At 36.7% G+C, this 26,883-nt stretch overlaps 2 protein-coding genes across 6 annotated transcripts in view; one reads left to right on the top strand and one right to left on the bottom strand.

Moving 5' to 3' along the window:
• The first annotated feature begins 1,366 nt into the window (after positions 1–1,366).
• The window catches only part of CENPW (centromere protein W), a 35,728-nt gene continuing 10,211 nt past the window's right edge, over positions 1,367–26,883 (top strand). For 2 of the 4 annotated variants that reach the window (XR_013176446.1, XM_077162834.1), the window contains exons 1-3: positions 1,393–1,906; positions 7,067–7,180; positions 8,844–8,919. Coding sequence is in view for 3 of the 4 variants with exons in the window: in XM_077162834.1 (XP_077018949.1) it covers positions 1,781–1,906; positions 7,067–7,180; positions 8,844–8,870 (267 nt within the window). In the remaining variant the exon portion in view is untranslated. Of the gene's footprint in view, positions 2,004–7,066; positions 7,185–8,843; positions 8,991–26,883 lie in introns of those variants that run through there. The other 2 variants (XM_077162833.1, XM_077162835.1) reach the window with 2 other exon arrangements.
• Positions 26,046–26,883, bottom strand: part of LOC143685172 (uncharacterized) — a 189,050-nt gene continuing 188,212 nt past the window's right edge. The window contains exon 6 of one of the 2 annotated variants that reach the window (XM_077162830.1): positions 26,046–26,349. In XM_077162830.1, coding sequence (XP_077018945.1) covers positions 26,335–26,349 — 15 coding nt within the window. In that variant the 3' untranslated portion in view covers positions 26,046–26,334. The remainder of the gene's footprint in view (positions 26,350–26,883) is intronic. The other variant, XR_013176437.1, reaches the window with a different exon arrangement.

Raw genomic sequence — 26,883 nt, forward strand, 5'->3', positions numbered from 1 at the left:
TGGAGATTGATGACTCGATGTGATGGTAAGAGCATGCAGAAAGTCTCTATAAGTTGTTTCTGATTTCTCAGTGAAGCAAAGATATCGACTGAGAATAAGGATTAGACAGGGAAGTTTGAGGAAAGAAGAAAAGGCATGCATATCTAGGAGAAGGGAATGATCAATGGACTGAGGAAAAATCAAAGAATTGCAACCAGTGCAAAGCACCCAATTGAGTGGTTATGAATTTCAACTGAGACCAGATATCCTGTCTCTGTTTTTCTTAAACCAAGATGTAAGCCTAGAATGGATGGAAATTTTTCATTTAAGCAGGGTTGGGATTTTCTCAGGTGAGTATAAGTAAGAAAAGAGACTGGTTAGAAAGTTGAGGAGAAATGCAAATGAATGATTATAAGGACGTGAAATGTTCTACAGGTGAAAGGGTAAGAGGTGGTGTGAGGGTAGGAGGCAGGACAGAAAGATAAGACAGTGATCCAAGTGGCATCTAAAAGTTGTTATTTGGGATTCTGGTGAGACTGTGCTCAGAAGCTAGGAAATGGGGTTGAAAAGTTAAATAATTGAAATATATATTAATTGAAGAACATAGAGTGGATATGATTTTGGTGATGTCAGGTCTTAATGTATAAACAGGAAAGCGAGTGGCTGATAGAGTGGAAGACAGGATCATTTGCAGTGAGTAGGTCTTGGAAATGGGAGGCCAGGGAAGTAGAAGGATCATTTGTGTGGATGTTGAAATCGCATAATTACAGATCTAGTATTAGAGGCAAGGACAATTAGAATCCGTGTGAAATCTAAAGAGTGTTGCCAAGAGCACCAGCCTCAACATTACTAAAGAACTTGTTAGAAATCAGATTCTCAAGCCTCACTCAGGCCTAGAGAATCAGAAACTCTGCAAACTGTGTTTTAACAAGCACTCTGTGTGATTCTGGTGCAAAAAGAAGTTTGAGAATTCCTTGTGTGGTAACACAGAAGGTGGGGAAGTTAATTGCTTAGAGAAGTAGCACAGGCTTCAATGAATTAGCATTCAAAAGTACAGCTCAGAGATACTGCAAGGTTAAGTAAGAGTGGCCTTAAAATGAATGGGGGCAGCATTTGTAAAGAAAAGCTAGAATTATGAAAAGCCTTCAGGTAGGAGAAGTTATATAAAAGTGTAAAGTGTCAGCTGTTAATATCAGAAAGTCATGCCCTGCTAGGAAGGCATTGGTTTTTTAGAAATCCTAATAAAGCATCATAAACTTATTTCTATTCATCTACTTAAAAAAAAGTCATTTATTTCAAAGAACAACAAAATACAAAAGCCCTTCATTAGAATTTGAAGACAACCTCTTTATCACGTCACACTCCACTGACTGCAAGCACAGCATGTGCATCTGCTTTGTAAGCTCAGCGTGGAATGAGAGCTCGGGCAGCAAGCGTAGCTGCCTTGGCCGAACACCCCTCTCCAGCATTTCCCAACACCTCTACGAACACAGGAGCACGGATAACAGTGCAGAGAACTGAAGGAAGTCGTCGCTCTCGAATGACGTCACGGACCACCCGAGACCCGCCCACGCCGGCCTTTCCGACCTGCGGCCAGGCGTTTCCGGGGCGGGACTTGCACGAGTGACATCACTACCTAGCGCCCGGGGCCCGCTGTTGGCGGCGAATTCGAACGTGGGGGCCGGGTTTTGGGGTCTGAGGTGGCCTCGGAGGGCCCGGGGGGCTCTGGTCGCCCCAGCGGGCGCGAGTGCGGCGCTGTGTCGGCGCCGGAGGCCGGGGCTGCTGGTGCCCGAGGGGGAGGATGGCCCTCACGACCACGGTCCGTCAGAGGAAGCAGATCAGGCGGAAAGCTCCCCGCGGCTTCCTAAGGCGCGTCTTCAAGCGGCAGAAGCCGCAGCTGCGTCTGGAGACCAGAGGCGACTTGCTGGTGAGCTGCCACCCTTCCTCGGGTGGGGGACCAAGCCCCGGCCTCGGTCCGCAGAGCTGCCGCCGGCCCACGCGGAAGGCCTTTCCAGCAGTGATTCGTACGTTTGCCCCAGCCTGGCCCGTCCGTTCATGTCCCTGACGCTTAGTTGCTGCGGGCCTCGCTGAAACGTAGACATCTGGACCTTTGTTTAAGGGAATCACCTCGATTTGAGGAACAGGGTGGCACTGCTTAGTGTACTCGCCAAGGGTGTGAAAGATATACTCTTTTAAAACAAGAGTTTAGAATTCAGGCCGGGTCATTTTAATTTAATTATTGTAAATGGTATTACTGGCTTCATGTCTTTTAAGCGCCTTCCTCCCTCCTTTTATGTTGTTAATGAGACATATTTCCTGTACCTGAGGCTATTTACTAAAGAACCCTGCTCTGAAAGTTTATTTGTACGTAGAATAAACTGTGAGTTAATTTTCCTAGACAGATAGGAAAGCACGCATTTTTCGAGTTTCAGGCCTGACCACTGAAGCCTGTTTGACGCATAATGTAGCTGAAGCAAAATGCTTCGCTACAAATAGCCCCACCCAAATCATGGTACAAAAATGTTTCTCTTTAAGTAATTTCGGAATTTGTGTGTTGAATGCTTGGAACACTTTAGAAGAATGAGCACTACTTCCTTAGGTTTAAGCCATAGGTAGCAACTCCTGTGGCGTGTCACAAAGGCTCCTTGAGTCGAAGAGCCATTAAAAGTAATTTCCAGGAAATCTGGCTAAGGAAATACGGGTAACCAGGGCATACTGCAGGGAGACAGTCCTGGGAATGCAATGCATCATTCAAGCTGTTCTTGACTTTTTCCACTACCTCTTTTCTCTATCGCCTTCTTCATTGTCTCCCATCTATTGCTTCCTTGAAAGATTTTTTCCTTTGCTAGGCTACTCTAAAATTTAATCTCTGAGTCATTTTTCCCCCCGTAAAAGTAGTACTTCTAATATCTCCTGCCCTCCTTTTTGTTCTTTCTTTAGAAGGCAGTATGTGCTGCTCTGTTCACCCCTGTGGTGGGCATAAAAGGTAGCACAGGTGAGTTTATTCTGGGTTCTTTAGTGAGGGTCCAACTCTAACTGGAGGAGGAGGAGGAGGAGGAGGAGGAGGAGGAGGAGGAAATGTGCCTCATCAAGGATATCCAATCCAGGAGACTGTTGCAGATGGTTGGCAGAAATTTCTCAAGAAGTCTGCTTCCTCCTTCATCTACCCCTTTCTGTCCCAAAGGGGTCCATGGGCAGAGGGGCTCCACAGTGTGGTGGGATCCCTGTGGCACAGAAAAGAAAGGAGGTGGAATTCCAAGCAGTTGCCCTCGTGGGGTTTAGGAAGCTCTTTTCTCAGGTGGAATGCTTGCTTTCTTTGGCTTTGATTAGACAGTTATCTTTCACTGTCCTGTACGTGTTTTTCTTTTTTTTTGTTTGTTAGTTTTACAAATTGCATATTTTATTCAAAGAAATTCAATTTACTTTGAAACATAAAACATAATTTAACGTATACCTGTTTAATAGTCCACTTAAATTTTAAAGTGGACAATTGTTTTTCCTGCAAAAATGATACCGTTTTCAGAGAAAAAAATCAAATTAAAAAGGAAACCCGTTTTTAAATGCAATTTTATTGAGATGTATTCATATATATATTCAGGACAATCAATATTTGAACATTTTCATTACTGCAAAAAAAAAGATACATGTAAAAATAAAAATAGCAATGAAAGCCAACACACAAAACATCCCATACCCCTTGTCCACCCTATTAATATTTATCTTTTGTCATTTTTTTTTACTCATCCGTACACTGGTTAAGGGGAATATCAGCCACAAGGTTTCCGTAATTCACATGGTCTCAGTGTAAAAGCTATATAGTTATACAGTCATCATCATGAATCAAGGCTTTTGGAATACAGTTCCGTTTCAAGTATTTTCTTCTAGCTATTCTAATACACTAAAAACTAAATAGGGATAGCTATATAATGCATAAGAATAATCTTCAGAATGGCCTCTCAACTCTATTTGGAATCTCTCAGCCACTGAAACTTTTTTTTGTTTCATTTCTCTTTCCCTTTTTGGTCAAGAAGTCTTTCTCAATCCCACAATTCCTGGGGGTCATGTCCCATGTAGGTGGCAGGGGAGGCAGTGGGTTTACCTGCAGAATTGGCTTTGAGCGATGCCACATCTGAGCAATAAGAGAGGTTCTCTGGAGGTGACTCTTAAGCATAATAGTAAGTAGGCTTAGCTTCTCCTTTGTAGGAATAAGTTTCATAAGGGCTGGCCTCAAGATCGAGGGCTTGGCCTATTAAATTGGTAGTCCTTAATACTTAAGAGAATATCTGTACTCTCCCAAGTGGGGAAGTTTAATATTTCCACATTTTTCTGCAGTTCCTCAAGAGGACTTTGCAAATATTCTCTGCCCAAATTATTCTGGGATGTATCGGGGCAGTACACTAGCTTCTACAAACCAACAAGATCTCACTCCCTATTCAAGGTCCCATGTGATTATAGTGTTCCAATAAACTGACCATACAAGCTGAATCAGTGTACTACAGAAAATATAAACTTTGCACCAAATAATCATCTCTTCCTTTGGTCTCACACAGAAGTTGAAGTTTTAAAACACTTAGTCTGATTTGCCTTAGTCCTAACCATATCAGCTTCATCCATATCTCTGATTGAAGTCTGATCTCTTTTTTCAGCTTTTTAAAACAGTTACTATATGGGGTAATGCTAACTTTTAGATCTGTAGAACGCTAGCTCTGAGTCTTAGGTGTCACACAGATACCTGAAGTTCCAGGGACCGAGCAGGTTATACACAAAGAACTCAGCATCTCAGAATTTAGAAATAACTGTTATAACTGAGAAATAAACGTGATTGCTGTAAGAGCTTACAATCGAGGAACCTTTACAATAAGCCTTCCCCTGATAACTTAAATGCTTTTGGGTTCAATTCTTAAGAGTTTGCGCATCATAGTTAGTCCATATTAGTGAGGCGTTACAATGTTTGTCTTTTCATTTTTCGCTTATTTCACTCAAAATACTGTCCTCAAGGTCTGTTCATCTAGGTACATGCCTCACATTGCTGTTATCTAGTCACACATTTGTTTTTTATTTCTTTATGAGTTTGGTTCTCCCACTAGACTGGAGACTTTAAGAATTTTTTTGTGTTCTTGGTGTTTACCATAATGCCTTGAGCATTCTGAGTGTTCAGTTAATGTTGGAAGTTTATGGTAATTATATGTGGAATTGATTGTCTAAGTATTTCATAATTTCTCATTTTGCTCAAAATTACTCATTCATAATTTCTTCTCTTGTTGTTTTATTGTTATTTTACACTGGCTTTTTGTTTTGTTTGTTTTACGCCTTAATTTGATTGTTTATTTGATATCATATGTGTATGTATCCTCAGGACCAGTATCTATAAGTACATGTGCTAAATCCAAATAAATTGTTCAACAAAGGAACTTTTAAATATCTATCACAGTTCACTATAGATTTCTGAATAATATAAAGCATTAAAAACACCAAATTACCTAGTCTTAGTTTGCTAGGGCTGCTGTAACAAAGTCACACACTGGGCAGCTTAAAACAACAGAACTTTATTGTTTCACTATTCTGGAGGTCAGAAGTCTGAAATCAAGGTGTCAGCAGGGCCAAGCTTCCTTTGTAGTTTGCAGGGAAAAATCTTGTTTCTTGCCTTTTCTAGCTTCTGGTGACTCAGCGGCAGTCCATGTGTTCTGTGTTCTCCCTTCTGTTTGACTATGTCCAAATTTCCTCCTCTTATGAAGATAAAGTCATACTGAGTTAAGGACCTTCCCTACTCCAGTATGGCTTCATTTTTACTTGCCTTATTACATCTGTAACCACCGTATTTCCAAATAAGGTCACTTTCTGAGGTACTGGGGATTCGAACTTCAGTGTAGTTTTGGGGAGTCTATAATTCAATCCATCAACATCTAGTTATTTAACATTTCATCAACTGTGGGAATGTGTTTGTATGCAGTACCCTAGGATATTGAGTATTAAGTATTGTGTATGAATTTTCATCTGATTGCAAAGGGAAGGGTGCGCTCATAAGGAAAGGTTGGAGATGTTAACAATATTTGATATAAAGGAGCACTAGATATGATCCTAACGGTTGCATGGAGATAGGGCTGCAGCTCACTTTACCATCCGTCCTGTTTGGACTGTGTGCGCCCTAACTGTCTTCACAAGCATGTGCATGTAGATTGAGCAGCAGCTTTTCAGACTGGAGTAGGTACTTTTGAGTAAAATATTTGACATAGTGTTGTGCATATTTAAATAAGAGTATGCAAAAATTTGGCAACCGTGTTTGACAGGGTCAGTAGGGAAGAAAGACTTATTTTTTAACAGACGATCCCTTTTTAGACTTAATATATTTATTTTGAAATAATTATAGATTCACAGGAAGTTGCAAAAACAGTAGTTTCTATATACTCTTCACCACGCTTCACACAATAACATTTTATATAATTATAGTCCTTTTTAGGCTTTTGAATTTTGTACTCTCTGCTTATATTAACTATTCTAAATATTTTTTTTAAAAAGAACTGTAAAGGTTATTTATAGTAGATATGATTATTTTCTAATAGTTGTCAGATGGCAGGTAACTTGGCTTTGAACATCTTCAATTATCAAACTTTAAAAATATCAATCATTAACATGTTTTTAAATAGATATTTCAAATTAAATATCTTCCTAAACAGTCTTCTTAGACCTTGGGTTATAGAAAGAGAGATGGCTGTTGTTGTGTTTTGATTTTACATTTTCTGAAAATTTTAGATTATTATAAATTTAAATTTGTTTGGAAACAAAAGCAGGATTACTTGTTTTGACATATAATGATGCTTTACAATATTGTTATTTTTTGGTCTTTGGTGTGCTTTAATTAAATAGCCTTGCTTCATGTATTGCAGTAATTAGGTCTTCTGTTCTGGACTCTTGCTGGGCCTATGCTAAACCAAATTCTGTGTAGCTTTAAATAGAAAAGTTAAATGTTTTAATCACAGTAGTAAATAGTACAATAGTAAATTTTGGGACCTTTAATTTTTAATAGTCATTGTTTTGAAATATCAGTTTTTTAACTTTTAAAAATCCTTTTGAATTTTCTCTCTTAAAGGTACATCTGAATTGTTTACTGTTTATTCATCGATTAGCAGAAGAGTCCAGGAAAAATGCTTGTGAGAATAAATGTGGAGTCATTAAAGAGGAGCATGTCCTGGCTGCAGCAAAGGTGAAATCTGAATTTCTTTCTTTGAACAACAATTAACTTTAAAAATATCACCTAACTCATGCCTCCGCCTGATTTGACAGTTAGTTTAGCTTGGCTTTTCATATTAATAGATTTTAATTTTGGAGTTAGATCTTTTTTCCCTATGTGTATATTACGAATTTCTGATGGAAAGATGACTAGTCACTGCTTTATCATCATTTAGAGGAAAATTAACCTTTGAATTAGAATCTGTAGGATTGTTAGGGGGCTATATATAAAAGAAAAGGTTTATTGCCTTGAAATTTATCAAAATCACTTCTTGATTATTTTAAATTTTCTTAATTAGTTATTTGATTTTCTGACTTTTTTGAGATTTGGGTACCTTATGAACTAAATTTCATTAAGTACGGAAGATTGCTTCTTACTGGTATTTCTATATAATGTGAGAGTATGATGCCTAGGGCAGAGTTTTCCAAATTTGATTCTGAGAACATTAATTCTAAGAGATGTCAGTAGCTGTCCTACCATGAAAGGCTGAAGTCAGATAAGTGTAGGTAACTTAACACTTATCTAATGTATATTAGATAAACTTATCTAGTATATATCTTATAATAATATACATTCAGACTTTTAAATGGTCATATATTACTATAAGAGGTTATGACATAATAGCAGTAATGAAATTTGAACTTCATGTAACTCAGCTTTTTATAAATATATTTCAGTACATATATACTGAGCATTTAATATATTTATTTGAGTATATAATTCTTTTTTGTAGTACCCATATTACCCTTAGAATAGAGAAATATTTGCCTAGAGTATAGACTTCTTTGGTGGTCTCTGTTGAAGCCTAGAAATGTGCATGCCGTGACATTTTTTCAGGGGCTTCATGTTCTCTTGAAAGTATGAACATTCCAGCAAGTTTCTGGACTACTAAGGGTCAGTGTAAATGTTTTTCTCCAGGTAAAGTGAGACCTAGGAGCTTAAAGAGAAAGACAGAAAGATACAGTTTGAAATTTAGGGTTGGTTTGTTTTTAATTAATAAACTATAGGTGTGTATACCTAAAGTAGTAAAGTTCTTTAAAAATTTTTGGAGATGCTTTGGCTTAATGTTCCCAGCCATTTTACAACTTAAGATCTCCTTTTGTTTTATTTCACCCATGGGATATATGTTTTGAAAACTAAACTTAACAAGCTGTTCAGTATAAAATGACCAGTCTTGGTCTCCAAGTTGGTGTAATTCCAGCCAAAATATAAGAAGTTTGATGTTGCAGTGAATTTGTTTTGCTTTATAGTTGTTAAATGCCTGATTTATATTATGCTTTTCGAGTTTTGGAATATTCTTTAACCTCCTTGATCACTAAGTTGTCTAAAAATCTCAAGTTGGAGCCATTAATCTAGACACTCTTGGGTTATAATTGAAGAATTTAATGTCTCAAGGTTATTATAAAACCAGATTTTGAGAATCTAGACATGTTTTATATTCATTGAGAAGCAGACTATTTTAGAGAACTTTAAGACCATTTATAAGACAAAACATTCCCTAATCACCTTCCAAAATGAGTTTTATAATTTCATACTTTTGCATATTATGCACATAGAACTATTTAACCTTTTGTTGAGGAATTATACTTAAAATTTGCCTTAGACATAATATGACTCTTCTTTTTACCCCTCACAGGTAATTCTAAAGAAGAGCAGAGGTTAGAAGTCAGCGAACACATTCATGAAAACTATATGATGCAGTATTTTAGATGGTAATAGTTGTGAGAACACTTTTTACATATATGTTAATTTTGTGGATTATTAAAATATTGACTAGTTGTGAGATGTGTCTATCTGTATAATTTTTATCTCCAGTAAACACATAGGAGTATTTAAACTTTGTTGAGGAATTATGTTTTACTCATTTTAAGTGGCCTCTGTTTCACTTTTGTTTCCATTTTGTTTCCTATTCAAAACTGAAAGCTAATTATAAGTAGTTTGAAGAGCTGTACTTCTTAGAATTAAATTTATACGTAATTAAATTTAGCCACAGTTGACTGTGGGATTTAATCTCTGAAGAGAGACAGCATGCAGTCAAATCTAGATACATTTCAAATATTAATATTAACCTCTTAGTAACTTTACGTAAGGAATCTAATCTAATTTACATTGTGTCAACAGTTAATAACAAAATTTCTCAACTGGAAGATTGTAAACAACACCAAGGATTTTTCAAAACCAGGTTTTAAAGGTAACTCTTTTCTCTTTCCCAAAGCTGAAAGATAGAGATTATGGAGAAATCTGACTTATTTTCTTCGAGTCACTTTATTAGAACTTCCTTGCATTTCATATTCAATAGCTATTTTTTTTAACCTTTTAGTTTATAATAGTTATAGATTGATATGGAGTTGCAAAGGTAACACAGAGAGAGATACCCTGCTCCCAGTTTCCTCCACTGCTTATATCTTACGTAATTATAGTGCAATCTCAAAACCAAGAATTTGACATTGGTACAATGTATGTGTGTAATTCAGTGCATTTTATCACATGTGTAGATGATTGTAACCACTACCACAAGCAAGATATAGAACTATTCTACACAAAGATCTCCCTTGTGCTGCACTTTTAGCCCTCACCTCCTCCAGCCATCATCCCTAATGCCTGGTAACCAGTGATCTGTACTCTATCCCTAATTTTGTCATTTTGATAATGTTTTATAAAGAAACCACAAAGTATATGACCTGCAATTGGCATTTTCACTCAGCATAATGCCCTTGAGATCATCCAAGTTGTTACATGTATTAATAGTTTGTTTCTTTTAATTACTGTCCCAGTGGTATAGATGTGCTAAAGTCTGTATAGTCATTCACCTTTTGAAGGTCTTTTTGGTTATTTCTGATTTTTGGCTGTTGCAAATAAAGCTGCTGTGAACAGTCATGTACAGGTTTCTGTGTATACATGAGTTTTCATTTTCCTGGAATAAATCCCTGGGAGTGTAATTTCTGGGTCATGTGGTAAGTATAAGCCTAGTTTTTAAAGAAACTGCCAAACTATGTCCTAGGTTTATGTCAAGGTTCTTTTGCTTTTGTTTGTTTGTTTTGCCTGTGCATATCTAGTTGTTCCAGCATCTTTTGTTGCGAAGAGCATCCTTCCTCTATTGAATTACATTTTCACCTTTGTCAAAAGTCAGTTGGTTATACTTGTACGGGTTATTCCTGGGTTTGTTATCATGTTCCATTGATCTATGTTTATGTCCTTTTGCCAGTACCCCACAGTCTTGATTACTGTAGCAATGTCTTAAGTTTTCTCTCTTGCTAGGATGCCCCTTTTTTGTACTTTGCTAAGAGAGCGCGGGCTTTTCTTGGAGATTTTTTTCCTTCTTTTTTTTTAAATGTGTCCATTGATGCGTCTGATTGCCAGATTCTCCTGTATTAGGCCTGGGATATGAGGCCAATAGAAAAACCTAGGAACTCATAGTCATTCCTTTGTTCCTGTGTTCCCTAACCAGACTACCTTCCCTTCATTTTTCAGTCACCTTATATTTGTTTCATGTTTAGTCCAGGGTTTTTAATTGAATTTAGCAGTGGAATTGATAAAAGTATGTTTAGTCCATCTTCTCAAATGTGGAAATGCCAATAGTTACATTAAGAAGAAGGCTTCAAGGAAGTTGACAGCAGCTAAGTGAAATATTTAATATTTAATCAATATTATGATGTAGAAGGAAATTCATTTGTTTGTAATTGCCACTTAATAAAGTGATCTCAGTAACTACAGAACCAGTTTAGAATTTGTCTTATGAAGTTTCATAGTATAACAGTTTTATAGTATAGCTTTGACCCTAATGAATATCAGAATGTACTGCTTTAGTTGGTAGATAGATTTAAGAATCCTACTAATGACCTGTAAGTCCCACCTAGATATAATCCCATCAAGAATATCGCCTCTGAGCTTAGTACTATCAAGAATATTGGCTCTGGAGCAGATATGCTTAATATCATTGATATTTAAATCCTTGCTTATTAAGTGAATCAGAATTTGTGTTGTTTGTAACTTAGACTTATGTTCTGGTTTCTTTGGAGTTTTTGAAGTATTCTGAAAAGTGCCTGACAGAGTGACTTTTATTAGTTTTATTTGATGATGGCATTTTGGATAAAATAAATCAAAATATGCTTGTATTTTCTGGAATTACCTAATTATAGTTGTTTAGCACAATTTGGGACCCGAATGAGAGTTGTAGGCTTTCTACTATGAGGAGAATGAGACTCTTGAAATTTGCTTAAAAATACAGTATCCCTATAAGATTAACTGTGAAACTTTCATTTTGAAGATTTGGTCCTCCCACTATTAAGCATATTTTGCTTGTCCCTCTTCATATTCCTTATGTTAGAAATGCCTCAGTCCTTCCCCTCATCACTTATTTTCCTCTGTTGTACTGTCTGGTGACCAGTGGCTGATATGTGGTAATCCATTACTAGCTTGAAGTATGAATTTATTTTAGTCATTTTTGTATCCCCTCTAGCATCTAGCACATAGCTTTATAACCTAAGTTCTATGTTGCTTGAGCATTTTATAATATGAATTAGTGGGGAATTGTATTTGTCTTGCTATCCATTTTTACAGAACTTATCTTTTTCAAATACATTTCTGACTGTTGCTTCCCATTGTCACATGTTTAAATATCTTAAGACCCATTTCACCATCTCCTGTAGGAAGCCTTCTTTAATCTAGTCGTTGAATTCCTATAGTGTTTTTTTAAAGGTATGCTTCATTTTCTTTGGTGTAGTAGACTTGTGTGTGCATGGCTTCTGGAAGCTTAGTGTAGTAGGGGAAATAAGTTGACACTAACTCTGGTTGTTTAATTAATTAATGTAAATCTGAAGTCACCTCCCCAAATCCTTAATTTCCTATTTCATTGCATGAAGTTACCATTCTTGTGGTTACCTAAAATAAAACCTGGGATGTATCCTTGACTCCTCCTTTTTCTTCAAATTCATCCTTTCCTCCCCCTCACGCAAACAAATAGATCATCAAGATCTGTCTATCTGACCTTCATGAATCTTAAGTCTGTTCTCCCTCTCCATCCCCACTGCCTGGTTTTAAGCCCTTCTCTCAATATCTAATACAGGAAATATGTACCTGGCAGCTGCATTATTGCACTGTCCTACTGGTCTCCTTGACTCTGGTTCTCTGTGCTGCCTTCATACAGCCTCCAGTCCATTGCCACAATATTGGAGCTGTTTTTGTAAACTTAATCTTGTCATGCCTGTGATGAAAAATCCATCACTGGCTTATTTTGATATAAAATGAAACTTCTTAGCTTCTGTAATACTATTTGTGATCTGGTGATCATTGATTGTCCATTCATATTTAAATATTTCATAGGCTTCCTCAGAGTTCTGTGTATTTGAACAGGGTTTGCATTGGTGCTGAGTGGGTAAATGAGCAGAAAAACTGATTCCAAAGCCAGCCTATGGAACACTTTATATTGAGTTATCCACATCCATCCTAGCTGCCCAATCCCTGTGCAATTTGTTTAATTTCTTTAAAGAAGAATTTTATTTTGGCTGGGATGAATTTTTGGGAATAGACTGTTCCATATTCAGATCGTTAACAATTCTTTTGTTATTGCTTCCATCTTACTCTCACCCTTTATAATAGATTGAATTATGTACCCCAGTAAAAGATATTTTCTTAATTGTAATCCAAGTTTCTGTGGATGTGAATCGACTTATTAAAAGTATGCTTTGAAAAAAATGTGTTACCAGTTAAGCTGTGAACTCATTTGTGAAAAGGATCTTCTAAGATCCTATGTAGGTGTGGCCAAACTCAGTGAGGGTAGGCTTTAATCTGTATCACTGGAGGGCTTCTAAAGAGAAGGCAGAAGTCAGAGAATAACACAGGAAGAAGCCAGAATCAGCAGAAAACTGTAAGATTACATGCAAGGAGAGAGAGATCATCATGTGATGGGAAGCAGAGATGCCAGTCAAGGCTTCAAGGCTTGCGGTTCTGCTTTAGCACTCAACACATCCACTATGCAGATAGAGTGGTGGCTGATCACCTTACTCTAGTCAGTGACTGCTGATTCAAGACTGTGTAGTTCTGAGGAGACCATTTCATTCCTTATTTGCTCTTGGCCCTCCAAGTATTTTAATTAGGAATCTGATGTGCTCTCTGATCCCTCTCCTGGCAGATACTGCATGCTGATCTTTGTCTCTGAGACTACCAAAAACTGCTTTAGTTTTAAGTCTTTGCCCATAAGCATATAACCTAGGAATTCTGTAGCAGTCTTGAACGAAAAACTCACCTTGTACTCGAAAGTCCCTGGTCTCCAAAAACTGCTACTCTAGCTTGGATTCTCGGTCTCCTTCCTATGCCTAGAATTGGCAAATGCCCCTATGGTAAAATCAGCCGCAAACATCACTCACCTCTTAAAGGTTCTCCCCTCTCTGCAGTCTTAGGCTCTGTTTCTTGTTGCCTTAATAGATCTCAGCTGCCTTCAAATGAACGGGTTCTATGTATTGCCTAGCTTTTCTAGTTGTCAGTAGAAACACTGGTTGGCCATAAAGTTACTTCAACTAGTGTTACCAACTGTCTGGGATTGCCAAACTGTTACAGATTAGTACTGAAGGTTCCACATCTCAGGACACCCCTGAGTCCCAGGAAATCCAGGATAGTCGGTCACCTTAACTCTAACCCATCCAGAAGCAAAAGTTAATAAGTTTAACTTAATATGAAACTAATATATACAAAGATACCTAGCAAAACTCACATGAAAGTAATTCTCAAATTGAAGGCATGTTAAATTATTTACTTCAGAATAGTTACAATCAATATTTTCATGAATAAAAGTGTTCAGGGGCAAATGCAAAAATTATTATTTAGAGATTGTAATTGTTAGAAACTAAAAAGAACCATTTAATCATGATCTTGTTAATTATCCTTAATTGGCAAAGTCAAAGTTTCAGGTATTTCTTCTAGCTACTCTAATACTGTAGAAACTAAAAAGTAATATCTATATAATGCATAAGAACCTTCAGAATGATCTCTTGACTCTATCTGAAATCTCTTAGCCACTGAAGTTTTATTTTGTTTCATTTCTTTTTACCCTATTGGTCAAGAAGCCTTAATCCCACGATGCTAGGGCCAGGCTCATCCTTTGGAGTAGGGGTGAGTGTAGTGAGTTTATTTGCAGAGTTGGCTTAGAGAGAGGCCACATCTAAGCAACAAAAGAGATTGTCTAAGGGTGACTTTTAGGCTTAGCTTCTCCTTTGCAGGAATAAGTTTCATAAGGGCACCCCAAAGATCCTGGGCTTGGCTTATTAAATTAGTAGTCCCTAATGCTTGCAGGTATATCAGGAATTCCCCAGATTGGAAAGTTTAATATTTCCACATTTTTCCTCCAGTTCCTCAAGGGGCTTTGCAAATACTTTTTATTTTCTGCCCAGCTTATTTTGGGATATATCAGGGTATTACATTAACCTGTACAAAATGATAAGATCTCATTCCCAAATCAAGATTCCACATAATTATATTGTTTGAATTAACTGAACATACAAGTTAAATTAGATAGTGTGCTACAGAAAATACAAATTTTGTACCAAATAAGCATCTCATCCTTCAACAGAAGTTGAAGTTTTAAAACACATTCAGTTGCATCCTTTATCCTGTATTCTGATTGACATTAGTCCTAACCAGATCAGCTTCATTCATATCTCTAATTGAAGTCTGATCTCTTTTTCACCTTCTTTAACAATTGCTTTACAGGGTAATGCTGACTTTCAGATTTGCAGAACTCTAGCTCTGAGTCTCAGGTATCACACAGACACCCAAAGTTCCAGGGACCGACAAGGTTATATTCAAAGATTTCTGCATCTTAGAATTTAGAAATAACAAATTCAGGAATAGATGTGAGTGCTGTAGGAGCTCATGATCTAGGAACTTTAACAATAAGCCTTATTGAACATTCTGTACTCCTAAATCTTCGATGGCCAAATCTCTTCCCATGTTCTATCCCCCTGATAGCCTGTGCTCTCAAATTCTGTTCTCTTGAGTTTGCACATAATAGTTCATATTAGTGATACCCTACAATATTTGTCTTTTTGTTTCTGGCTATTTCATTCAACATTGTGTCCTCAAGGTTCACTCATTTAGTTTCATGCCTCACAACTTCATTCCTTATTGCTGCCACTTAATATTCTATTGTATTTATATATCACAGTTCGCCCCTCCATTTATCACTAGATGTACTGGTAAGCCACCTCTATCCATTGCATATCTTGAGTATTGTCACCATAAACACCAGTATGCAAATTCCCATTCATGTCCTTGCTTTCAGTTCCTCCAAGTATATAACAGCGGGGTTGCAGGATCATCTGGCAACTCTATACTTAGCTTCCTGTGGAACTACCCCACTGCTCTCCAGAGAAGCTGCAGCATTCTATTTCCCTACCAACAGTGTATAGGTACATCTCCACATTTTCTCCAGCATTTGTATCTTTCTATTTTTAAAATAATTTTATTCATATACCATATCATCCATCCTAAATAAACAATCAGTGGCTCCTGGAATAATTATATAGTATGCATTTACCACCACAATTTACATGAGGACTTTTCCATTTCTTCTGCAAAGAAAGAAGAAGGGAAAAAAAATGAGAATAAAAACAAATAAAAAGGAGAAACAATAACACCACCACCATGAATCCCATACCCCTCCCTTATATCCCCCTCTTATTGGCAATGAGCTTTGACATATTGCCTTTGATAGAATTGATGGAAGCATATTGCAATGTTACAGTTAACTATAGACCCTAGTTTGCATTGATTGTATTTTTTTCCATATACCATTCCATTTTCAACACCTTACAATGTTCACATTCATTTGTTGTCATGTAAAAACTTTCTTAATATTTGTACATTTAATAGCTATTGTTTCTTTTCCTATCTGCATGTAGTTCTCTCTCTAGTATTTCTTGTAGAGCAGGTCTCTTGTTCACAAACTCTCATTGTCTGGAAATATTTTAAACTCTCTCTCATTTTTTGAAGGACAGTTTTGCTGGATATAGAATTCTTGGTTGGCTGTTTTTGTCTTTCAGTATCATAAATATATCAAACCACTGCCTTCTTGCCTGCATGGTTTCTGCTGAGAAATCGGCATATAGCCTTACTGAGCTACCCTTGTATGTGATGGAATACTTTTCTCTTGCTGTTCAGAATTCACTCTTTGTCTTTGATATTTGATAATCTGATTAGTAAATGTCTTGTAGGTCTGTTTAGATCTGTTTTGTTTGGGGTATGCTTTTTTTCATGAATCTGTAGTTTTATGTCTTTCTAAGAGATGGAAAATTTTCAGTGATTATGTCATCCATTATTTCTGCCCCTTTAACTGTCTCTTTCTGGACACCTATAACATGTATATTTGTGTGCTTCATGTTGTCATTCCATTCCCTGAGACTCTGCTTGTATTTTTCCATTCTTTTCCCTATCTCTTCTTTTGGGTGTAGGATTTCGTATGTTCTGTCTGCTAGTTCACTAATTCTTTCTTCTGCCTCTTCACATCTGTTGTATCTCCATTGTATTTTTCATTTCTTCTATTGTGCCTTTCATTCCCATAAGTTCTGCTATTTGTTTTTTTCAAGCTTTTGAGTTCTTTATGGTCACCCAATGTCTTCTTCATATCCATATCTTGCCATATCTTCCTTCAACTCATTAATTTGATTTAGAAGGTTTGTTTCAACATCTTTAACTAGTTGTTTGAACTCCTGTATCTAGTTTGAAGTGTTGGTTTGTTCCTTTGACTGGGCCATATCTTTATTTTTCCTAATATGACTCATGATTTTTTGCTGGTGCCCTGATCTGATTTCCTTGATTAGTTTATGCTGGAGGTCATGTTCTCTCTTTGACCTAGGGTTTTCTTGTTGGCTGGCTTTGTTCTCTACCTGTTCTTTCATTGAGAGCAACATATTCTAGGCCTCTAGCATAGCTTTTGTTTAACTGATCAGAGTTTTTCAGTTCTTGTTTTTCTGGTTCATGCCCTGCCTATATCAAATATTTTTTGAGAAAGGTCTCCCCAGATATGATGACCCTAGTCAGGTTTTCCCATATCAGACAGGCCCAGGTCTCAGGAGGAGGGTGTAATCAGTATCACGTTTCCCTGAGGATGAGACTCCTCAATTGCCAGTTTTTCCTGTGAAACCTTTTGCCTCTGTGCTTTTCCTATCCTGCCCAGCAAGTGATGCTTGTCACCCTCCAGTTCCCTGTCAGTGTAAAGTGGTGCAATACCTTAAATTCTCAATAGTATCTGCCTCTGCCAGGGGCATGGTTGAGACAGAGGTTGAGGTAGAAGGCAGTCTTAAGCTGCTTTTGTTTTCTGGAAAGTTCTCTGAATAAGAAATGCCACTTGTACTGGGCCCTGCCTCCCACCTTCTTAGGGAAGATATACCCTTCAGGAAATTATCTCCTTCCTGAGTGGTTACTTAGTTTCTCAAACACATCTTAGTCTCTCAAACACCCCAGTGCTGACAGTTGAAAATGCTAAGGCTTTCTTTAATGGGTTACTAACAATACTTAAAAAAAAAAGGCCTTATAGCCGATCCCCAGCTCCCTGGATTGCCAGTCAAGAACCGGAGTTGGTATCCAGGTCCATGTGCCCCTCTTCTAGGGGCAGAGCTTCTTTCCAGTATTCTGAGTTCAGCTGACTCCAAAAGCCTCTTTTTGTTTTTATTTTTTTGTTTGCTGGGAGAGACCTCAGGGTTCCTTTACTGCTTGCTTTTTATTTGTGCTTAGAGCTTGTATTTAGTGGGCTGAATTTATTAATTAGAACTGCAGTTGGAGCTTGGTTGAGCTACCTTCCCTTGCTCCCAGTACAGACTGCTTCTTTTTCCCACTGGGATGTGTCTCCAAAACAGCCTGCCATGTCAGGGGGGAGGGGAGGTGCACCAGCCTCCATAGTTTGGGAGACTGACTTACAGTTCTGCCCTGTGATCTTGTCCGTTCTACCTATTTCATACTGGTGTATGATGTGTGTCCAGTCACGGATGTTCCCTAAATGGTTCTTCCAAATAGTTCCTGACTATTTACTCACTGCCATAGAGCACTAACTAAATTCCACACCTCCTTATACTACCATTTTGCCCCCCTTAAATGATTTTTTAATTTACATTTTAAATTTTAATTTTGTATTCACTTCTTATTTTGCCAACTAAAATGTAAGCTTTTCCAGGGCAAGAGCTCCTTAGTCTTTAATTTCTCAAAGCCAATGTACAGACTTTTATTGATGTTCCAAAATGAAGACTGGATTTTCAACTGGTAGAGTTTGATTGGGAAGAATTAATTTCTCTAGTTCCAAGTGAAGAAATATAATATGTGTTTAAATATACCCACTATTTAACTGACATCCAAGGAAAATCCAAAGGAAAGAACAATGCTCCATGTTTTAAGAAATCTTGATGACTAAGTTCTGCCACTAACTAGTCTTAGGCAAATCAGTAAGTGGCTCTCTGCTTCAATTTCTCCCTTTATCCAATGGAGGATTTGAATGAAATAGTGTCTAACATCCCTTCTAACCTTTTAAAAAAACAAAACTGTTTTCTGAGAAAGCAAACATGGAGAATATTCTACTATTTGGATGTATCAAAGCCTTAACTTACATTGTCTAAGTTCATGAATCACACTGTAATTTTAACACATTATTTTTGAACCACTTAATATTTTAAATTTTGTTTGTATAAGAACCTCAAAGGAGAAAGCTGTTTTTAGATAACCTTTCTTAAATCTCTGTTGCATTTAATTCCTTTTCCTTTCTCTTCAATTCTATTTTTTTCCTGTAATTTTCTTAAACAATTACTTGTAGTGAGAAAATCTTTTCAGTGTTAAGATTCGTGTGAAATCACCCTTCTTGATTTATCTAACGCTTCACATATTTAGGAGAGGAAAATTGCTGGAAGATAAGAAAAGGCATTCCAAAGATACATCATAAGCTGGGAAAGTTCTGGCTTCAATACTTAAATTTTATTTAAAAAACATTTCTAGTCAACATAGAAGTGTATTTTAAAAGAAAAATGGCCTAGTTCTGTTAAGACTCAGTTGGAGGACTTTTTGTAGACTTAGACACCAAGATCTTTGTTTCTTTGGTGAACAGCAGTACTGCTTATAAAACTATACTGCCAAGTGGAGTATCTGGGATATGTATGTCAAATTCATAACAGCAAGCTGACCAGATTGGGGAAAGTGGTTTGTGTTCAGTTTGGGGAGACTTCATCAGGAAAGAGTTCATAACACCATCTGCAATGGGGTAGAAACACCAGAGGCCATAAATTGTGGTCTAGATACTATATTTGGCCTGCAGATAAGTTTTATTTGGCCCATATAAATTCTGCAAACAAATTTGACTTCTAGCTTTTGAAAAATTGGGCAATATGGCAATAATACATCTATAATCAGTTGGACTTGGTTCTCCTTTCAGATAAAGTCTTATTTAGTTCACCCCACTTAACTTTTACATTTTATGTGAACTGGCTGTTAGCAAAGCTCTGTAGGCATTTGAGTTCACAATCCATTTGAAACTTAAAATCTGGCATTTCTTTTGACGTTCCTGACCAATTTTAGTGGTATACCCTAATTGTGACTCAAAGTTATATTCTCTTTTTCACCATGGTATTTTCCACAATTTACTCCAGTTTCTGGTAGCAATTAGCCCACAATATTGGTTCCAAAGCTTGCTTTGTCCAATAGCATTAGTCAAGTCTCCAAGGAATCTGTTTGAACTCAACCAAGCATATCTCTCATCAACCTTATTTCTCCCATTCAAATGAAACTCAGATTTCTTAAAGATTTTCTGTTTCTATGCAAGTGGGATTAAAGTTAATATTCAATTTGCAACTTTCCAAAGGAGTTTCTTAGGCTTCCTGAATTTAGTGTAAACATAATAGGGCTACTTAGGATTTGGTTCTTTGTATATTTAGTATAAAAAGGGTTCTTCTCAAATTGTAGTTATTAATAATGTCTCTTTGCCTTTATAATGGTGTACCAGGATCCATAATTGTGAACAGGTCATTGTCTTGCACTCTGTTGTATCCTGACTACAAGAATTAGGCATGGTGAATATGTACTTTGGACTTTGTTCCAGGGTGGTGACTTACAGCTGGTATTACACCTGTGGTCTAGAATTCTGGATGGTAGTCCCATAGAATGTACTACTGGTCTTGGCACCAGTTGGGCACTGTATTACACATTTGTTGAATGAATGAGTGATGGAAGCCACTTACTACCCATCCTCTTTTGGTCTAGTCCTTGCTCTATCACATTCAAAGAAACAGAAGCCTATCTTCAAAAGTCTTGAAGAATGATGCAAATGGTAATTCTAGGTTGTCTTAAAGACATAGTGTATGCATTAGTTAGGGTTCTCTAGAGAAGCAGAATCAACAGGGAACACTTGCAAATATAAAATTTATAAAAGTGTCTCACGTAACTGTGGGAATGCAGAGTCCAAAATCTGCAGGGCAGGCTGTGAAGCTGACGACTTTGATGGAGGGTCTGGATGAACTCCACAAGAGAGGCTCACCAGCCAAAGCAGGAAGAGAGCCTGTCTCTTCTGAATCTTCCTTAAAAGGCTTCCAGTGATTAGATTAAGCATCACTCATTGCAGAAGACACTGCCCTTGGCTGATTGCAAATGGAATCAGCTGTGGATGCAGCTGACATGATCATGATCTAATTTTATGAAATGTCCTCATTGCAACAGACAGGCCAGCACTTGCCCATCCAGACAAACAGGTACCACCACTTGGCCAAGTTGACACGTGAACCTGACCATGACAGTGTAGTTCTGCATTTTACACAGATGTTTTCTAAGGTGTTTCTTCAGGCAGATTTCTCTTTCCCCCAAATTTGTTATTCATGGAGTCTGCTAAAGAAAAAAATCTCTTCTCGTACTCTTCTAGAATATTTTCACCATTGTTTTTTCTCTGTACTTAGCAGCCTTTCCTCCTTCTCCGCACTGATTTTTAGGCATCCTAATGTGTTCTGACACATGACCCTCCATGTCTATACAAGTCCCTCGTTCCTCACCCATTCCCCATTCTAAATGTAACATTTTCTATTTAAGCTTTTTTTTTCTCATGGGAATCAGCTCACTCTCATGAGAGAGTAAATAAAATCATCTACCTTATTACATGGACTAAGAAAATTTGAATGAAAGAAATTTAGTGCATCTCTTATCTTTTTCCCCTCCAAATCTCTTTCACCCACCCAGTCAAGATTGGGGGATGTGAAGAATTACTGAAATAGCTTAGGATATGTAAGCAAATTCATGGGCAATCATGAAGGAGTAAAAGCAGCTCAGGAGACACCTGGTATGTATAATGGTTGATCCTCTTTTTAAAATATCCTTGGGGCAATTGAAGATGAAGAATAAAATGGAGGAAGATGTAATAAAAGATAAGGTAACAATTACAATGATAAGTGTTATCCTTATTTCCAGTCCTGGAGAGGACAACTTTATGACTTTAAAACCTTACCCAGTCAAACATCACTGCAATGCCATTTCTCCAAGTGTCTTCCTTTCTTTGTGCTTCCAGTGGTTCTCTGAGTTCTTCTTGGCTGCTGTTGAAATGTCCCTTTTGCTGCTGCATCTTGTTTTATTTTGGTGCTGGTGGTACTCCCTGTGTACTGCTATGTGGTCCTATTCTTGATGCCTCTGCCTTGTTCTAATGATCTCTTTTTGTGGTACAGTTTTGTAAAGAATACTATTTATTTCATTTTGTGCTTTATCCTCTATATGAATTTTGGACATGTGCTTCTTGGCTGGGCCATCCAAATGCAATCTCTCCACTGATAGTCTGAATAGTCTATCCACTTTTCCCTATTCCTGTATGACTTTATTTCTACAAAAGAAATGACCCTTCCAAGGATTAGATAACCAGCCTTATCCCCGGTTTTTTCAGAGATTTAAGTTGATCTCTGTATCAACGTCTGACCATCATAAGCACAAACTTTCATTGTTTCTTCTAGGGACTCTAGGATCCCTCGTGACCTAGATGCTGATACGATTCATAGCAGTCTACTCATATCCAGAGCTATTGATTAAGTTTCCCTACTGTCTTCCCTTATAACGTCCCTTTCCCTTTCCTGCATATATATTTGGAAATAAGTTCCCATATGTATCTTTGAAAAACATAAGTTAGATTAAGACAATCAGTGTAGGGAGAAAATGACTTATTTTCTGTGGTCACAGGAAATAAAAAGAAAACAGATTTAGAATGTATTATTATTTCACAAAGAGTGTATTCTTTATAAGAAAGAAATCGATTGTGAAAACAATTGTAACAAGGTAATAACATCCTGAATAAGAGGTCTTACTGCTATGGTCAGACTTTTGGATTGGCATTATGAATTTTTTTTTTACATGGGCAGGTACTGGGAAATGAGCCTGGGTCTCCTGCCTGACAAATGAGAACTCTGCCACTGAGCCACTGCTGCCCACTCTGAATTGGCATTATAAATTTTTACTGCTTTAAACTTTGTAAAGAGAGTGGAGGAGTAGAGTCAGGTAAAGTATAGAGGAGAAATGGTATAAAACAAGTTGAAAGGAGGGGAACTAACCATTTAGGTGAATTACATGATGACAATTTACTGCTTTAAGTGTAATTTTACAGTTTCGATGATGGATTTACTGTGGCTGCCTTCTAAGAATATTTATGCTTTAAATCACAGTAGTTGCAAATGGATATTCTAAAATAATATGAAATACAACTTCTGGAAGAAATGGTGCTACAGTCCTTGATTGATTACTGCATAAACTTATTTATATCTTGCCTTATTCCTCAAAGGTTTCAAGCATTTATTATGGCATATGAATATTGCTGCTTGGTTAAGGAGGGGAATTTCTTCCCCTAGCTGGTAAGAAATCAAGTCTTCATAATGATGTCAGAGATAAACTAACCTTATTCACTTGCTTTTCTTTTTTGTGCAAAAATAACATATATAAAAAAGCAATAAATTTCAAAGTACATTGCAACAATAGTTGTAGAACAGATTTTAGAGTTTGGTATGGGTTACAGTTTGACAATTTTAGGTTTTATATCTGTATACTCTAATGTACTGGAGACTAAAAGAAATATTGAAATACTGATTCAGCACTCATACTCATTTGTTAAACCTAACCTTCTCTGTATGATACCACCATCACCTTTGATCTTTCTCTCATGCTTTAGGGGTATTTGGGCTATGGCCATTTCAACTTTTTCATATAGGAAGGGGCTGTTAATATATGGGATAGGAGGATGGAACTAATTGATGTTCTGGAAAGTCTGGCCCCTCTGCATTTCAGGACTTATCTGATCCAGGTTCCCACCTGGAGGTTATAGATTTCTGGAAAGTTACCCCCACTGCATGGAATCTTTGTAGAATCTTATATAATGCTCTGGGTATTCTTCAGGATTGGCAGGAATGGTTTTGGTATTCACTTGATTTTAATGAAAAGTAGAGGGCATATTCTTGTTCCTTAATTAGTTTTGTAGTTAAATTAGGAAAAAAAATTATACTACAATACTAACTGTACTTAAGTGGAGGAGATTAGCACCAGGCAGGATTAGTCTCTGTTAAACAAAATGAGGGAGAGGAAATGCTGCAGAAGTGGGAATTGAGGCTACATTCCAAGGGCAATGACATTGGAAACCATGAGGTAGGAATCAGCAAGAAACGAGAATGGTGAAGGAAGAAGTGGAGAGCTGAGGTTATGAAATAGAGATTTGGTCCATCAAAGGGAAAAAGCCTGCAGGTTACTGAGGATATAAGATAAATGGTGCAAATAGTTTTATTACAGAAGGTTAATTCATTAGATGTGTACAGAAACACCCAAATCAAGCCTCTAAGCCATGAGCTTCTAGTGAGGCTGATTGCAACTCTGAGAAGTGCCATTTTGAAGGAGGTAGAAGCTTTATATAATAAAAGTGTGAACAACTCATGAGGGTGCAGTCAGTATGGTAGGGGAATAATACAAAGGCTTTCAGGAGTTTAAATCATTTAGGGAAAAGGAGGATAATATTTGTTGAGCATCTACACTGTTGGTAAAGGCTTTACATGAGGTATTTAGTCCTCACTAGAAGCCTATAAAATAAATCTTATTGTTCTTAATTTGCAAATAAGGAGACTAAGATTCAGAGAGAAGTAACCTGATGCTCAAAATCATGAGGCTATAAATGGCAGGCTGTTTTCATGTAGACAACAGTACTCGTGAGTCTCAAGAGTGGCAGGTAATGGGTAATGTGAAATAACTGATCTTTCTTACTTTATTATTTCTTAATTTTCAGGTAGAACCACAGATTATTGGTAGTGTTATATAGAATTCAAATCACCTGGCCTAATACAAACTTTAAATATTTCAGACTTGGGGGCTAGAGAAATTGAAACAGAATTATGATCTAATTAACTATTTTCAGAAGTTTACATGAATTGGGATTAAACTACAGCTAGGATATCATAGTGTAAAGAAAAATAATGTTATCTGTGGGTAAAACTGTGTTTATGATGTAAAGCTGCTGTTTTATAGATATCAATAACTAATAAAGCAAGGAAAACACATCTGTTTCTGTTCTCCCGAAATCTGACCACAAAGCATTAAATGAAAATGAACACTTTTATGTTTTGTGAGTTTTCTTCTCCCATATTTTATAGGTAAATAAAATTCCTTAATCGTGAAGTCCAGATTCCTGATTAAGCAATTTGTTCTTACTGGACTTTTAAATCAAATTTTATCTCTGAGCCTTGAGAGTTAAGGCTGCCAAGATTTAAATGAAGAGGAAAAACATTCATTTTTATCCTCAGTGACATTAAAGACTTTGCAGTTGTAAAAAGCAGTTACTAAAAATAATTCAAATGTGGGAATAAAGTTGGAATTAAATGTGCTTTAATTTTCAGTATGTTTACTGTGCAGGGAAAGATACTGGACTCTAACAGAGATATAGCATATATCTACAGATATATCATATAGAGTTGATTTGTATTCTAAGTTTGAGTTAGAAGAAGCCTTTTATAAAATTTTGCTTTGTAGTTTGTTTTATTACCTTACTCTATATTATGAACCATACTTGCATAGGAATCCTTGAGACCAAGTAATGCTTTTTTATGAATTCCATCTTATGAATAGTTTCTGAATTTGTAAAAGTAAATCCTACATTAAAATAAAATGGTTGTGCATATTCATTTATTTAGCAGTTTCCATGTGCTGAGCACTCAAGAAGTGGAGTGAAAAAGAAATGCAATTTCCTTATACTCAAGAAATTTACCATTTCTTGTACTTAACTGTAGTAAGTAGTACTTACTGTAGTACATCAAAGTCATAGTAATCGCAGAGATGTAAAGGATTTGTATCAAAAAGTCTTCCTGATGCTCTTTTATTTTATTTTGTTTTGTTTTGGGCACTATATTCAGACTTTGTGGAAAAAGATAATGGATGGTTGAAAACTGGCAGAAAACACATTAGCAGTGGTACAGTCCCCACAAGGAAGAAGGAATGAACCATACAACTAACTCAAGATTAGGGTGCCAGGGGTATGTATGATGAGATTGAAGAGAATGTCAGGAAGACCTCCAAATAGTGGGGGACTTGAAACACCAGGTATTGAGTGTTTCACTACAGTGGTCAAGAGGTAGTCAGTGAGGTTCTTTGAGTAGGGTTGTAAATAAAGAATTTGGTTTTTTGAAGATTATTCTAAGAATTATGAGTGGGTTAAGGGATAACAGAGACAGACTAATTTGAAAGGTGTTGCCATGTGTCAAGTGTGAGGTAATTACCCAGAGAACTTTATTTCAAAGTTCTGAAATACAGAGGAGGTACTAGATCTGGAGAATGCACAAAGGAAAAAAAATTATATATGTAAAGTCTTTTGTTTAGTGTTTGATTTTGACATTTATTTTTACTCAATTAAAAGTAGACATTGATTAATTATAATTTTGATTTGAACAGTGATATAGAGGATATATATCAGTGTGGGTTGGTAAATGTGAGTAATGGAGATCCCAAATACAGAAGTTTAGATAAAGGGGGAAATTGGCAATTTATGATTGCTGCCATGGCTTAGCTATTTAACCAGGACCCCAGCCTCTTTCTTTCTTTTCTTGGAATGAATGCCTTCCTTCATTTTCATGCATACCCTTGTGGCTTAAAGATAGCTGCTATGTCTCCAGATATCACCTTTGTGTTCCCTATTGGAAAAAAAAGAAGAAACAGGGAAACATTGGTACCTTTATCAGAAGAGAAGAAGCTTTATATCTTATTGACTTGAACTTGTCATATGACCACCACTTGCTGCAGTGGAGTCTGAAGGATGTGATTTTTTTCTGGCTAAGTTCTGTTGTTAAGGAAGGAGAAACAGATATTGGGTAGGCATCTCTGATAGAAAGGTTGTTTTAGCCTACGGACTTAACAAAAATACATTAAGCCATAACATTTAAAACCGTCACATATTAGGTGAAGGTTTTTCCAGCTTTTTGGGTGAATACTGAATTAGAACACTTTTTTGTTACTGTTCTTCAGATTTTACTGCTTTTTCAGACTATAAGAGAAAACTCAGATTTTAAATTAAAGTTTTAATTTCTATTTCATGATTATGGTTTTAACTTTTAACATCTTAAATTATGTTTTGAAGTTGTTTATCATTTTATTCTCTTGGTTTCTAATATCACCTGCGTCTCTTGCTAAAGATAATCCTTTAAATTACCTCAATGACCAGTATACTT

The sequence above is a fragment of the Tamandua tetradactyla genome, chromosome 5 (assembly GCF_023851605.1).
Source record: "Tamandua tetradactyla isolate mTamTet1 chromosome 5, mTamTet1.pri, whole genome shotgun sequence".
NCBI lineage: Eukaryota > Metazoa > Chordata > Mammalia > Pilosa > Myrmecophagidae > Tamandua > Tamandua tetradactyla.